Here is a 16,366-nt window from a genome sequence, read left to right as displayed (position 1 = left end):
TCATACTTCTTCCTACTCCTTTTCGACCATGCAAAATTCAGACATGTGCTTGGAGATAGATTCTGTCCATTTGAATGTTTTATTTATTTATTTTTTTTTGTTTGGTTTGGTTTGGGGTTTTTTGCATGTTTGAAATAAATAAATAAATCAAATCAAATATGTAATAATAAAATAGAAAAACATGTGGCATGTGTATGTGTAAATGTGTCTGAAATGTCTTAATTCTTTTTTTTTTTTGGTGAACATTCCATTAATATCTGTGTTTGTGCATTTGCCTTTAACTAAAACTCAGGTCAGATCTAAAGTTCTGTGGAAAAGTCTAATTCCACCTTTAGTTTTGTTGTTCTTCAGTACAAACTATTAGAAACATCTGACATGTGTTGAATGAAACCTGGTATAAAACATCAGAGAATTAATGCCATAAATTTCACATTGTCTGAAAAGGGTTAAAAAAAATGTTAAGTACAAAGGGAGGTCACACTAAATAAGACCATTAATATAGATTATTTTTAACAATCGGTTGGATTTCTTTCTTTGTGTTGTAAGTATTTACACTAGTGGGCAAAACAAGAAACCTGTTTTTATCAGATTTTGTCAGATATGTCAAAATATGTGATCATAAAATAGAAAAACATGGGGTGTGTGTATGTGAAAATGTGTCTGAAAAGTGTTAATTTTCATTTTTGCCAGATATGATTAAAAATAATACAATTCCATTAATATCTGTGTTCGGACATTTGCCTCATGTCAGATCTAAAGTTCTGTGGAAAAGTCTCATTCCACTTTTAATTTGTGTTCTTTAGCACAATTAGAAACATCTTACATGTGTTGAATGGAACCTCCCATAAAACATCACTCGTTCCTTGTGCCAGCATCAACTTTTCCTGAAAATTTCATCAAAATCTGTCCGTAACTTTTTGAGTTATCTTGCTAACAGACAGACAGACAAACCCTGATGAAAGCATAACCTCCGCTAATAAAAAAGAAAAGAAACAGCATAAATCCATATGTTACTTACACATAAAGGCTCGATCACCAGTGAGACCACATTTTAGACGGAAACCCTACAGAACTCATCTTGGGACAGACCAGGGCTTGTATAATTGAGTTTGATAATTTTGTAATTCTGCACGTGAATGAATAAATAAAATGCCGTATAGCAGCCGCACAGCATCAAACACCACTAAACACCAAACATCTGACTGTCTTTGTAATGTGTTGAACCCTCAACAGTATCAAGACAAGGTCCCCTTGGGCGGCAGAGGTCAGAGCTGTCTTTGCAGAAGCACAACTTCAATATACAGGGTGGGGAAGCAAAATTTACAATATTTTGAGGCAGGGATTGAAAGACAGTGTATGACCAATTAGTTTATTGAAAGTCATGAGAATTTATTTGCCACAAGAAAATGTACATAATAGAAAATGTTTTTATTCTATGTGTCCTCCTTCTTTCTCAATAACTGCCTTCACACGCTTCCTGAAACTTGTGCAAGTGTTCCTCAAATATTGGGGTGACAACTTCTCCCATTCTTCTTTAATAGTATCTTCCAGACTTTTCTGGTAATAGTTTTGCTCATAGTCATTCTCTTCTTTCCATTATAAACAGTCTTTATGGACACTCCAACTATTTTTGAAATCTCCTTTGGTGTGACGAGTGCATTCAGCAAATCACACACTCTTTGACGTTTGCTTTCCTGATTACTCATATGGGCAAAAGTTTCTGAAAAGGTATGGATAATAGTATTAGGTATGATTATGACATCAGTATATGTTTGGTTTCAAAACAATTGACGTAGTGCCTGCTGAGAAAAAACAACTAAATGTTCATTGTAAATTTTGCTTCCCCACCCTGTAGTATTAATAAGATCAGAGCTAACCTAATGTCTGCTTTTGAAGAAAAATGGATGAGTGGGATCCAGACTAAACCGAAGCTGTGGACATACATTCAACTAAAAAACACATATAAACAGAATTTTATGTCAGCGCAAATTTGACCAGGAACCAAAGGCCCCTAATTGCTCAGTTGCGAACAGGAATCCTTCCCTTGGCCGTAGAAACTGGGAGATTCACCCAAACCCCAGAAGAAAACAGACTGTGTGGACTGTGTGATTTGGGGGAAGTGGAAAATGAATCCCATTTTCTTTTGTATTGTCCTCTATATGATGAACTGAGAGCCTCTGTCTTTGATGATGTGTGTATCTGAAATCCTGATCTGTTCTGGAGCACTGATGATGACCAGATGAAATGGTTGTTTAGTTCTAATGTATATAAATTAGCATTATTTGTTTGTAAAGCCTGGAAAAAGCAGCAGATGTGTTTGTTTAAATACAGGGTGGGGAAGCAAAATTTACAATGAACATTTAGTTGTTTTTTCTCAGCAGGCACTACGTCAATTGTTTTGAAACCAAACATATATTGATGTCATAATCATACCTAACACTATTATCCATACCTTTTCAGAAACTTTTGCCCATATGAGTAATCAGGAAAGCAAACGTCAAAGAGTGTGTGATTTGCTGAATGCACTCGTCACACCAAAGGAGATTTCAAAAATAGTTGGAGTGTCCATAAAGACTGTTTATAATGGAAAGAAGAGAATGACTATGAGCAAAACTATTACCAGAAAGTGTGGAAGATACTATTAAAGAAGAATGGGAGAAGTTGTCACCCCAATATTTGAGGAACACTTGCTGCAAGTTTCAGGAAGCGTGTGAAGGCAGTTATTGAGAAAGAAGGAGGACACATAGAATAAAAACATTTTCTATTATGTACATTTTCTTGTGGCAAATAAATTCTCATGACTTTCAATAAACTAATTGGTCATACACTGTCTTTCAATCCCTGCCTCAAAATATTGTACATTTTGCTTCCCCACCCTGTAGGTCAGTATTTTGTTCTGTTCATATCTATTGTGCCTATTGTCTGGTGTTTGATTTTTGGTTTGTATTTTTGGTGTCTTATAAGCCCATGTAAGGGCTGGGCATGTTTTTTATGCAAGAACACAATAATAAAAACATTCATTCATTCATTCATTCATTCAGTATCCTCATCGAGTCATTACAAGCAACCACTGGTTTGTGCATGGATCTGTGTCTGTTTGTTTCCCGATGTGGAGTCACACCTCAGCAAATCAGTGGATCCTGAAGCCAGACGTCCTGCTGGGAAAGGTCACGACCCCACTTTAAGATACAAGAGGTGTTTAACCCCCGAAGCGCCGTTAAATATCCTGAAACACTCACTAACTGCTTCCAGACTCTCACACTTGGTGGCACACAGCGTGACCGTGATAAGAGGCGGGTAGAGTTTAGAGACATTTTTAAACAAATCCTGCAGTTACTGATGCCACATTTCCATTTTAGCACAAAAAAATCAGATTACAGCTGAAATATTGAAGTTGTCTGTTCACATTAACGCAACTTCAGACAGAAAGGCACAAAAAAGCTGATTTTTCTAACGGCGTACAAGAAAAAAAACACATACGAACCTCATCAGACTTTGGGCATCATCTATTATTTGCAAAGCTAAACTAGCATGCTGACTTTATCAATGATTTAAACATAACTTTTTATCTTTCTTTGAGCCATTTTCAATATATTGCACTGACAAGCATTCTGAATTTTGCAAAGCCACAATATTTACTGAAATAACAACAAAAAACTCAACCATAGCAGCTAAACCCTCCACAAACCTAGACCTAACACTGCATTTCAAGATTAATAAAAAGCTGTTCTGGTGCCAACAATGATGAGATTTACTCCTTATGTTATGAAATGTACGACTCAAATAATAACAGATATTTTTTAACTGCATGAGGTGAAACATTATATTATAAATCTATGATAAATAATCAAATTTATGAAATAATGTGGGAAAAAACACTAAATAAATGTATTATGGAGCAGTGAATCAGGGTTATTATTATTATTATTATTATTATTATTATTATTATTATAATAATAATAATAATAATAATAATGATAATAATAATAATAATAATAATAATAATAATATATTTAGCATATGAACTTTAACCAATAATCTGACAGTTGACACTAAACTGTCCTAATCTTTCTACAACATGTTGCAGCTGAGAGAAAATAAAAAACGATTTTTTTTTTTTTTTTTTTTTTTTTACTTTTTATTGTTTTTTCTTTCACCTTCTTCTTTCACCCATTAAACATTTTACAGTGATACAACAGGATATTATATGTTATATGGAAAAATATAAAAACACAAAAATCAAATGTATCCTATTTTGTTTTCTAAATGGAAGGATTTTGTAGATTTAAAGGAAACAAAGGTCCTAAAACTGGTTCAACTGCTAGCCTATGCAAGGTGTAAAATACCAGCTAAATGTATAAACAATTCAAATAAAACAAAGTGCATGAAAAATATAGTAAAAAAAAAAAAAAAAACACAATTCCTTGCCTCATTTAAAAAAAATCTGTTTATATTACATACATATAATATAATCTCATTTGTTTTTATTTTTGACCTTATTAATTCCACCAGCCGACTTTCACGCTGATAATCTGCGTCTATTTCAGTCAAATCACACAACGTCCATTATGTAAAAACACACAGAACAGAAGTGCAGTTACGCAACACCTGCTGCAAACTATTTTATAAAAGGTAAAGGAGGACCTCTAGTGGATAAAATGACCCATTACAGCCTAATAAAATCACATCTATCAGGTATAAACTGTATCACTGAACTGTATAAGGTCAAAACATCGACGAGAATTAAATACAACCGATTATAAGATGATTATTATTAGGAAAACAAATTAAATATTCCAAAGAGACAAAGGAAACTAACATTTTCCAATGATTTGTAAACCTGGTTGTCTGTAGATGGTATAAAATGATCATGTTACGAGTTTTTTGCTGTTAATATTAGGCTAAAATCACAGGAAAAGGGCAACATTTTCTGCAGAAAGGTGACAAAAACTATAAATATCCTTCCAGTGGATGACTACAGCAGTGACCCACATGATTCAGCTGGAAATATGTGTTTAAATGATGCAATGAGGAACTTCTCAATTCTTAAATAACCGTCAATTTGTAGAGAACATAAAGATTAGACAACATCAGGAAGACTTTTGTCCATATGGTGTATGAGCCCAACGATATGCTCCACCTAGGTCAGTAGTTCTCAAACTTTTTACAGTGGAGTACCCCCTGAAATATACTTTTTTTTTTAAAGCCAAATACCCCCAACTCTCACTTCAGCATTATTGACGGAAAAAAATTAGGCAAAATTTGTTCCTGTGCCAAAGGTGTCTGTTTATATTTTCAAAACTTTGTAAGCAAACAACATATATTTAACTGTAATATTAAAAAAAAAATTACATCAGTTTCATGTGCAAAATATAAACTGAAAAGTGGCCTCTTTCATTAATAAAAATAAATAAATAAATTGGTCATTAATTAATAAATGAACCTCTCATCAACAAAAAATAATTACTTAACTACTCAAATAAACTCATTTTGAATATAAAATTAAAATGGTTTTAAAATGTTACCAAATCTTAAACAAGATGATTGACAATAAAACTATTACATGAATGTATTTAATGTGTTTTACATTAGAGCATTAATTCTCATTATTTGCTTTGTATTCTGTACATGAGGACTTATTTAATGTATTTTTTAGTGCTGTCAGGCGATTAAAATTTTTAATCGGACTAATCACAGGGTTGCTGTGGATTAATTTTGATTAATCACAATTAAATATCATTCATTTTTAATCTATATTAATCGTGTTTCATTTTTCAAGACCAAACAGACTCAAGAAAGAAGGGAAAATATATCCACTGAATGTGTTTGTTGCAAGCTGGATGATGCATTACAGTTTCACTGTTCAGTGCCCCCCACCCCAACTGGGCCCGGTGTCATCTGTTACTATTATTTGTGCATACTGAATGTTATATTTTCTGTGCAGAGATGAAAATATAAAAGACAGTTGATGCAAACAAGCCCATCTGTACTCTTTTATGCCATCACCCAACGAGAATCGATAAGGAATCGGATCAATAAGCAAAATCGATAATAGAATTGGAATCGTTAAATTCTTATCGAATCCCATCCCTAGTCTGTGAAAAGAAAACTCCTCCCTGCAGAGTGTGTCTAATACTTTATGTCGGTCGACTGTTCTGTCTTGGGTTTTTTTGTCCTCATATTTCCATCCAGAGGACCAACGTGCTGTTTATCGTCTTCCATCTTTATGGGTTGGTTCTGCTGCCTGTCACTATCGGATCAACGGACCGTTTGTTCATGTGCGTTAACACTAACTCTACTGGACAAACTGACCCACACGTTGTCAGAGACGTTCAGAGTCATTCTGTGCTGCAGATGGGTTAATTGTGTTCAAAGTTTTTAATCAGATTAATCATGATGATGGATTAATCTGTGTTAATTTTGACAGCCCTAGTATTTTTCCAAAACAATTTCAAGTACCCCCTGGCCTTCTTCTAACTACCCCTGGGGGTATGCGTACCCCACTTTGGGAACCCCTGGTCTGGGTCAATACACTTCTGCAAACGTTGCCTTTAAGTCCATCTGATTTAAACCAGGTCAAAGCTGGGTTCTGTCTGAATCCCCCTCGTATATGAACTCACCACCGTCATCTCAGGAGATCTTCCTCCTCACATCTTCATCTCGTCTGTTTCTGCCTGGACCGACGCTGAACCTCTGGACGACAAACCATCTCCAGCTCTGATGAAGACAAACACAACAGGTGATGAAGGAGGGAAATGTTCATGTCTGTCAATACCAACCATGTCAGTTCATGTGAAACTGTTATTTCTTAAACATTCAGAGGATGATTTTGGATCCTGAGAGAAAATTGAAGAAACCAGATGAGAATCGTGGTTTAAAATTATTTGTCAAAGATGCAACGAAACGGTACAAATGACGACATTAAATGAAACAGGCACAAAAGATAAACAACATAAAACACACAAGTGGTCAGTTCACGCTTTGGTTTGGTTGTCATTGTGTTTTGAGAAATGTCAAAAGGACGTCATTATAACTGCCAAACAAATCTACCTACAGGTATAAATAAAGTAAACTGAACCTAGTATATTGTGATTTAGGACTTATTCTGTTTCATATAAAGCCTGGTATGTTATTAGAATTTTCTTCATTTTGATTGAATTGTGTTTTATTAAACTTATTGAATTGTTTTTGTATTTATTGGTGTTAAGGTCTTGAAAAAATACACAATGTCTGACTGTCATGCATTTTATAAAATCTATTTCTTTTAAAATTGGTGTACTTATGCTAAACAAAAGTGCAAAATAAACATTTAAGAACAGCAATTCAACTGAAATTATACAACTGGTGATTTGGATTACAGTAGGATGGTAGGACTTTTTTTTTTTTTTTTGTAGAAATACACATTTTAATACAATTTTCCCAAAAGTGCACATTTCTATAGAATGAACAACCTAGAAAATAACTAAGTTGCTACTTTTACATTAATATTTATAATATAATCCACACCTGTTAGGCACAAATCTCACCTTGTGTCTTCCTTCTTCATCCATGTTACGAACGCTTTTCATTTTCCCCCCAAATTAAGTTTAACATCAAGATAAAACAAACCCAGATGACGATAAAACCCCAGTGTTTGTCTCATTTCAGTTTAAACACTTAGATTTTAGTTTTGTAACTTCTGTCACTTCTTAAGTTTGAGATGAAGTAGACTCTAACTCGGCCTCTTACCTGGTTTTTGTTTTCCCAGCTGAAATAAACTCCAAACATGGCTCCTCCTCCTTCATCATATTTTTATTGTCGTTCTCTTAGTCTCTAATTTTTCTTCATATTTATCCGGTTTCATGTCAAATACATCAGAAAAACTCTCGAATCTAACCGTTAATTACACACCTGTCATTCAGGTGTTTTCACCTGGAGCCGAGGAGGATTAACTTCTGCTTCTGCTGTTTTAATTAATGGTTTGACAAAGTGAATAGAGCTGCGACAGCGCCGCCAACAGGACTGGAGGAGAAAAGGACCGATTATGTACAAAAGCAATAAATGCTTTACAGAAAGTTTTTACCATATGTGGTTTCAGTTTTCCATCCAAAAGATGTTTTTTTTTAATGCCTGTACTTAGAATACACTGTATTTTGAAATTTTTTACTTGCATCTTATTTATTTATTTATTTACTTATTTCATTTCCTTAAAGGGAGGTATTTGTTATTTTTGGCTTCTACAATGTGCTAACTTTGTCCTTTTTTTATAATCTTATTGTATGTATGTTATATGCAAATTCAATAAAGTTTACTAAATCCTTTACAATAACTTTTTACCATATGTTGTTTCAGTTTTCCATCCAAAAGATCAAGCTTTTTGATGCCTGTAACTGGAATAGACTGTATTTTAAAATTTTTAATTGCATTTTATTTATTTATTTACTTACTTTTTTTTTTTAATTTAAAACTGGTTTTACAGGTGTGTTCATTCATGTGAACCATCCACAAATAAATGGATCCTGTTAATGTTTTAGAACCTAAACAGCAGGTTCAACAGCTGACTGTACAGATAATGCTCTTATTCCTGTTTCTAAACATTCCAACTCCCACACATGTATTTACAGAACCAGAACCCTTCTACATGTCTGTGCTCTGTGATAAAACACACATGTAGATTTTACCAAAACATGAACCAGGAAACAGGTCAGAGGTGGAGCCACATTCAGCTGAATAAGAATCATTTCCCAGACATGAAAGTGAAACGTATTCTCAGTGTGAGCAGAGCTGCAGACGTGTCTGTGGAACCGACAAACAAACCTTGAAGCCACTTCATCAGATCTGTTTAAAGTCTCAGCACAGTCTCTGACAAACAGCGGTGAGTACAGCTGAGCTGATTTACAGCTTTAACACCACAATTCAACTCCAAACACACAAACACACAAACACACAGTAACTCTATTCATTTCACACCAACTCTCCTGAAATAGTTCCTATCATTCTGAACTACATGGATAAACCAACAGTATTCACATATATTCTATATTATTACAGCCCGTGTCCTTTATATGGTCTGGACTTTGACTGTACGGCTCTTCCTGGTTTTGTTTCCACGAACATTTTCTACTAGGGTTGGGAATCTTCGTTGTAAGGCCGAAATGATCCAGTATATTACAGATATGTGTGTGGCATCTCGTGATGCGATGCAATACGATACGATTCACACCCAAATCATGATACAGAGATAAAAAAGGTCATTCTGATTCAACACATTCATTCTGGTAAAAAAAAAAAATATGCAGTGCAATTCAATGTACTTGATTATTTATTTATCAAATATGACCATGACTTTTTTCAAAGTGGCTTTTGTGCAATTTCAGAACACGTGCCTCACATACAGTCAGTTAAAAAGTTAGGACTTGGTTTCAAAGTCATTTTTGCACGTTTCTAACACTCAACTTCTTGCTCCCTCGCTGAATCAGTTTGTAATGTCATGTATTTGTAATGTAGGTAAAACAGAAAAAGGTTCTGTCACTTTAAGACACACCTGCACAAGGTATTCTGGGATGTGCTGTTAGATATGTACGTCACTGTTTAAGGAAGTATCTGTGGTATGTACGGCAGTATTCAATACAGTCAATATAATAAAAAGTACTCGTTCAGTAACCACATGTGGTCTCCTCCTTCTGTTTCTGTCAGATTCAGATACAGACGTTTATTCATCGGTGGTGCTCGTGCCCAGTCCATCCACGGAGCTCATACTGTCGTGTACAGTGTACACATCCACAAATCCACAGTGCATGTTAACCTGGGTCTGAAGAAAAGAAAAACTTTACCCAAATAAAGAGGAACACTTTTAAATGCAAGTAAAAATATATTCTATTAAACAGATCGAATTTCATCAATACAAACATTCAATAACTGATGCATTGTGATATCATTCCAAACTTTTCGTTCACTTGCAGCTTCTGTACCGGTGCACTCAGACTGTCGATGTGTGTGTCGACGTATCGATACGTATCAGATAATCTTCCCATCCCTTTTGTCTACAGTTACACTTCCATGAACTTCCAGAACATTTCAAAGTCCAAGTATCGGACTGACATCATGGATCATTAACACTGCTGCAGAGTCATTTAGGAGTCTGTTATGACTCTCCTTATTGTAAATGATCACATTACAATTAACACTGATAATATAATTACACATCTGTCAGTGATGTGTATGTTCTTTTGGTCCACAGATATGGCTGCTGCTGGTCGTGTCCAGTCTGAAGATGAGTTCCTGTGTTCCATGTGTGTGGGTGTCTTCACTGATCCAGTCACAATACCATGTGGACACAACTTCTGCAAATCCTGCATCTCTGAACACTGGGATAATAATAAAAACTACCAGTGTCCCATGTGTAAAAAAGCTTTTCACCCAAGACCTGAGTTGTACGTCAACACGTTCATCTCAAAGATGGTGGCTCAGTTCAGACGTGAAGCTCAACATGAACCAAACATCTGCAGCTCAGTCCAACAAGCTGCCAAACCAGGAGAAGTTCCCTGTGACGTCTGCACTGGAACCAAACTGAAGACCCTGAAGTCCTGCCTGGTGTGTCTGACCTCCTACTGTCAGACTCATCTGGAACCTCATCTGACACTTTCAGGACTGAAAAGACATCAGCTGATCCACCCTGTGGAGAACCTGGAAGACAGAATGTGTAGGAAACATGAGAAACCTCTGGAGCTGTTCTGTAAAAGCGACCACACATGTATCTGTCTGCTCTGTCCTGTTGTCGACCACAAGAACCATGACTTTGTTCATCTGAAAGATGAATATGAAGAACAGAAGGCAGAGCTGAAGAAGACAGAGGCTGAAACTCAGCAGATGATCCAGGAGAGACGACTGAAGATCCAGGAGATCCAACGGTCAGTGGAGCTCAGTAAGAACGCTGCAGACACAAAGACAGCAGAAGGTGTGGAGGTCTTCACTGCTCTGATGGAGTCTGTTCAGAGAAGTCTGGACCAGTTCAAAGAGAAGATCCAAGAAAAGCAGAGGAGCACCGAGAAACAGGCTGAAGACTTCATCAAAGAGCTGGAACAGGAAATCTGTGAGCTGAAGAAGAGAAGCACTGAGGTGGAGCAGCTCTCAGGCTGTGAAGACCACCACCACTTTGTCCAGAGGTTCACATGTGTCAAAGCTGCTCCACCCATGAAGACCTGGACAAAGATCAGCGTCCGTCCACCATCATATGAGGGGACTGTGGAGAGAGCTGTGTCTGAGCTGAAGAACAAACTGACAAAAGAGAAGAAGAAGGTGGTGGTTGGAGCTGAGCTGAAGAGAGTCCAACAGTATGAGGTGGATCTGACCCTGGATCCAGATACAGCTTATCCTGATCTCATCCTGTCTGATGATGAGAAACAGGTTCATCATGGTGATGTAAAGAAGAACCTTCCAGACAATCCACAGAGATTCTCTGGTTGTCCTTGCATCTTAGCGAAGCAGAGTTTCTCTTCACGCAGGTTTTACTTTGAGGTTCAGGTCAAAGGAAAGACTGACTGGGATTTAGGAGTGGTCAGAGAGTCCATCAACAGGAAAGGACAGATCAGACTGAACCCTCAGAACGGATACTGGAACATCTGGTTAAGAAATGGAAATGAGTACAAAGCTTGTGCTGGTCCTGCTGTCCATCTGTCTGTGCAGTCTGGTCTTCAGAAGGTGGGGGTGTTTGTGGATTATGAGGAGGGTCTGGTCTCCTTTTATGACGTAGATTCTTCAGTTCTCATCTACTCCTTCATTGGCTGCTGCTTCAATGATAAACTCCTCCCATACTTCAGTCCAAGTCCTAATTATGGAGGTACAAACTCTGCTCCTCTGATCATCACTCCTGTCGACACTGAGTAGAAACTCATCAGATGTACAGATTTTCTCTGATTAACTGGAGTCACTGAACTTAGTGATGATGTAAACAGTTTGAATGTGTATTAATCTGTATCCAAATGCACTGAAATACTAACATCTGTGGTGATAATGATCCTGGTTTGACAGATTCTGATTCACTGTGATTTAATCCAATGATAATGATGGTGTTTTAATGTTCACTTTAATCAAAAATGTCGGGATTGTAAATGTGTTTCCATTATGTGATTAATTTCTATACATTTAAATGATAGAAGTGTTCAGGAGAATTCAATATTCAATAATAACAATTACCATAAAGATTATGTTCATCAGCTGTAATAAATACAGTCATATTCATATTAAATGAGAAAAATCATTAAATGTTAAATGTTTTCCATTTCTTTATAGCAGACAAATACGTGTAATTATTATAAACACTTTATTTATTTTCACATCAGCTCAGACGGAGGTTATACAATAAGAGCAAATATATTGAAAGGATTCATCAATTATTCAAATATTTTCTGATTAAATTTACTGAAGTTGAAATCCAATCAGTCCATTTGATCAATCACAAACCTACTTATTTTTATGATTCTGCTCAAATATCTGAACTATGTATTTACATGTAAACTATGAGGAAATAGACTGAAATATTCACATTATTTCCTCTTTGTCTCTGAAATGTAAAACTATATAGAACTAAATATATACATATTAAACTGTAAACAGATTTGTCTTAAGTTTCTTCTTTTTTTTTATCTAAAACTCCAATGGTATAATAAATAGTATATAGTAAATAGTATAAAAAATGATGCAAAAATGCAGAGTGTTACAGTCATAAACCAACCAAAAGCCCCTGCAGCCTCATAAATCTGTTCTTTGAATAATTCCAGGTTGTTGACTGTGAATCTGCTTCAACAGATCATCATGTCTCCTTTTGTCCAGATCACCCAGCCCTCATAGATGAAATGTACAAACTAGCACCATCTTAATAGTTTATACATGTGATATCTGTGAAAAAGGGACTTTTTCAGTCCAGTCTCATGAACTGAACATACAGGTACATCTAAAAAAAATTGAATATGATGAAAAAGTACAATATTTTTTGTAACTCATTTCAGAAAGTGAAACCCATATATTATATAGACTCATATGACATAGAGTGAAATACTTCAAGCCTTTATTTCTCGAGATTTTGATGATTATGGCTTACAGATAATGAAAACCCAAAATTCAGTGTCTCAGAAAACTAGAATATTAGATAAAATCAATTAAAAAAAGGATATTTTAAACATAAGTGTCAGGTTTCTGAAAAGTCTGTTTATTTCCATGAACTCAACACTTGGTTGGTTCTCCTTTTACATGAGTTACTGCATCAATGTGTCGTGTCTTGGAGGTGATCAGCCTGTGGCAGTGCTCAGGTGGAATGGAAGCCCAGGTTTCTTTGATAGTGTCCTTCAGCTCATCTGCATTGTTTCCTTTGCCAGAAGGTTTTGTGATCACTTTGCTTTTTGTGTTTGCGTGTTTGTTTGTAAGCAAGAAAACTCAAAAAGATATGGATGGATTTTCATGAAATTTTTAGGAAATGTTGATACTGGCACAAGGAAGAAATTATTACATTTTGGTGGTGATCGGGGGGCAGGGGGGCGGGATCTGTCTTGGCGGAGGTCTACGCTCTCCGAGTGCTTTTCTTGTTGGATCTGGTGTCACTAAACTTCCTCTTGATAATCCTCCATAGATTCTCTAAGGCAGGGGTACCCAATCCTGGTCCTCGAGATCTACTATCCTGCATGTTTCAGATGTATCCCTCTTGCAACGCACCTGATCCAAATGATAAGCCTATCATCAAGCTCTGCAGAAGCCTGATAGTGACCGTCAGGTGTGTTGGAAGAGGGAAACATCTAAAACATGCAGGATAGTAGCTCTCGAGGACCAGGACTGGGCACCCCTGCTCTAAGGGGTTCAAGTCAAGTGAGTTTTCTGGCCAATCAAGCCCAGTAACACCATGGTCACTGAAGCAGCTTTTAGTACCTTTGACAGTGTGGGCAGGTGCCAAGTCCTGCTGGAAAATGAAATCAGCATCTCCATAAAGCTTGTCAGCAGAAGGAAGCATGAAGTGTTCTAAGATGTCCTGGTAGATGGGTGTGTTAACTGTGGACTTCAGAGAACACAGTGGACCAGCACCAGCAGATGCCATGGCAGACCAGATCAGCACTGACTGTGGAAAGTCCGAAGTCCTCTTTTCAGATGGAAGTCAACTGTGCATGTCATCTGGAAATCAAGGGCCCAGAGTTTAGAGGAAGAGTGGAGAGGCACAGAGTCCACATTGCGTTAAGTCCAGTGTGAAGTTTCCACAGTCAGTTTTAACTCTTTATTGGAAAAAAAAAAAAACTGTAGTGGCTATTTGTCATCAAAATTAAATCAACTTAAAAGTGACTGAACTTAAGACTTTATCATAACTCAAACAACCACTGGATGCACCATGGGTTTGTGGGTTACACAGTCAAAAATACAATGGCCATACCGTAGATGTATTTCAGATGGTTTATTTCCAGGATTTTGCAGGTAAACAACAACCAAGGCCTTTTGTGCTGTCTGTCCTGCTCATCCTGTCTGTCTGTCTGTCTGGTTCTCTGGTAAAAAACCATCGGCCCACCCAGGTGCATGCTGATCTACTGATGCTGCCTATTTATACCCACGTGCCCACAGTCTGAAAACACAAAACAAAAAGGTGCTAAATACTAAAGAATGAAAACTATAACCATGAAAATAAAGAAAAAAAAAAAAAATCTTCTAAATATTCAACAAACAAAAACCAAAAAGGTAAATTAACTTTGAACAAAAAACTAAACAGACAAATAGCTCCGACAAAAACCCTTTAGATATGAAACACAAAAAATAATGTCAACCATTTATTTAGAATCATTAAACAATGAATGAAGGGTTTCATAAAAACTCACACATTTACAAAACATTCGAACCTTTTGTTTTTTAGTTTCATTAAATATCACCATGTTTTCAGGTTTTAGTAAAATTGGACATCATACTGCATGATAATAAAAGTTTTAACTCTTTAAACGAATGGTGCAAAATCTGCAGACTCTCCCTACTTTTACAAAGATTAATGCACCATTTATCAGTGTCCGACATATTAGTTTTACTTTCTAAATAGATCTGTGGTTCAGATTCTTGGAATGGTACAGATCAGCTTTTTCAGTCTAAGTCTCAGTAACATCTGCAACACACCATCACCAACAGAGCTAAAATGCTAAACAACACAAATGAACACAACTGGATGACTTTTTCATCACTGAAACTCTCTGAAAGCTTCTTTTTCATATTGTTTTCATTATTCTGCATATTTTGAATTGTTTTAATCACATTGCCTTTTATTGCTTTCTGTCTTTTAGGTACACTGCAAAAAGTCTAAATCTTACCAAGTGTATTTTTCTCATTTTTAGTCAAAATATCTCATCACACTGAAAATAAAACATAATCACCTAAAGAGTAACTTTTCAGTGAGATGTAAGAACTTATTTTTGGACAATAGATCTGGAAAATTTTGTTTCAAGAAATATTACCAAGATAATTTTCATTTTTTGCTTGAATTAAGCAGAAAAATCTTGAATTAAGAAAAATCTTGAATTAAGAAAAATATAGATAGATAGATAGATAGACAGACAGACAGACAGACAGACTTTATTGTATACAGCAACACACTAAAAACACAAACATTTAAACAAAACACATTAAAACAACATTCAGGTGCAATCATTGCTAAAAAGGAGGAGGGGTGCAGTTAAAAACAGCAAAGTGTTCATTTTAGATTATTAGCGTTTGCCTGATGGCAGCAGCTGGAATTAGTGGTGGAGGGGGTGGGAGGGGTCGTCTGTGATCAGGAGTGGCCTTCCTGGTCACAGACCGGCTGGACAGTACTGAGAGGGGGGGCGTTTGTGGAGCTATGGAGCTACAGACTACTGTGTCAATATGGCATGAAGACTTATTGTAAAAAAAAAAAAAAAAAAAAGCCACAAATGTTCCATAACTTATTTATAGTACACTGAATGCAAACTTTATAACAATAAATATGTAAAATTCTCATAAAACAATGTAATATATAAAAATAATGCAGTGTTACCCCTTACAGTATTATAAGTAGGACAGAAACTGGCATGTTATGTATTGTGAAAATGTGGTAAAAAGTCAGTGCTGAGAGGTGTCAATAAATTTGAAAGTTACTTTTGTTCTATCGGTTGTAATTTTTTTTCTACTGAATCATTTGAAAATTGGAAAACTGTTTCAAAAAATTAAGATTCTAAGCTAAAGAAATGAGTCCATATAGTATATCCTAAGAATAACTTTGATTTATATCACACATGTTCACTTTTCCTTGACCTGACCCTCCTGCTCAACTTACGTCTGATTTTTGGATCAGTCTGCAAACTGAAGACAGACTTTCAGAAACCCTGGTCAAACTGCTCCTAAACTGGATGTTAGTCAG

General features: G+C 36.0%; 1 protein-coding gene across 3 annotated transcripts; it reads left to right on the top strand.

Moving 5' to 3' along the window:
* The first annotated feature begins 8,730 nt into the window (after window positions 1-8,730).
* Window positions 8,731-12,595, top strand: LOC115426606 (E3 ubiquitin-protein ligase TRIM39-like). Of its 3 annotated transcripts, XM_030144715.1 has the most exons (3): window positions 8,741-8,854; window positions 9,676-9,838; window positions 10,220-12,595. In XM_030144715.1, exon 3 carries the CDS (start codon window positions 10,222-10,224, stop codon window positions 11,863-11,865), a length of 1,644 nt encoding a protein of 547 aa, XP_030000575.1. In that variant the 5' UTR covers window positions 8,741-8,854; window positions 9,676-9,838; window positions 10,220-10,221; the 3' UTR covers window positions 11,866-12,595. The 3 variants fall into 3 exon arrangements, with proteins under 3 accessions (XP_030000576.1, XP_030000575.1, XP_030000573.1); XM_030144716.1 differs by lacking the exon at window positions 9,676-9,838 and having other exon boundaries at window positions 8,731-8,854; XM_030144713.1 differs by having other exon boundaries at window positions 9,676-12,595.
* The last annotated feature ends 3,771 nt before the right edge of the window (window positions 12,596-16,366 follow it).

The sequence above is a fragment of the Sphaeramia orbicularis genome, chromosome 10, assembly GCF_902148855.1.
Source record: "Sphaeramia orbicularis chromosome 10, fSphaOr1.1, whole genome shotgun sequence".
NCBI classification, from domain to species: domain Eukaryota; kingdom Metazoa; phylum Chordata; class Actinopteri; order Kurtiformes; family Apogonidae; genus Sphaeramia; species Sphaeramia orbicularis.
Note: the sequence above shows the minus strand (reverse complement) of the source record. Positions and strands in the feature narration are given on the sequence as shown.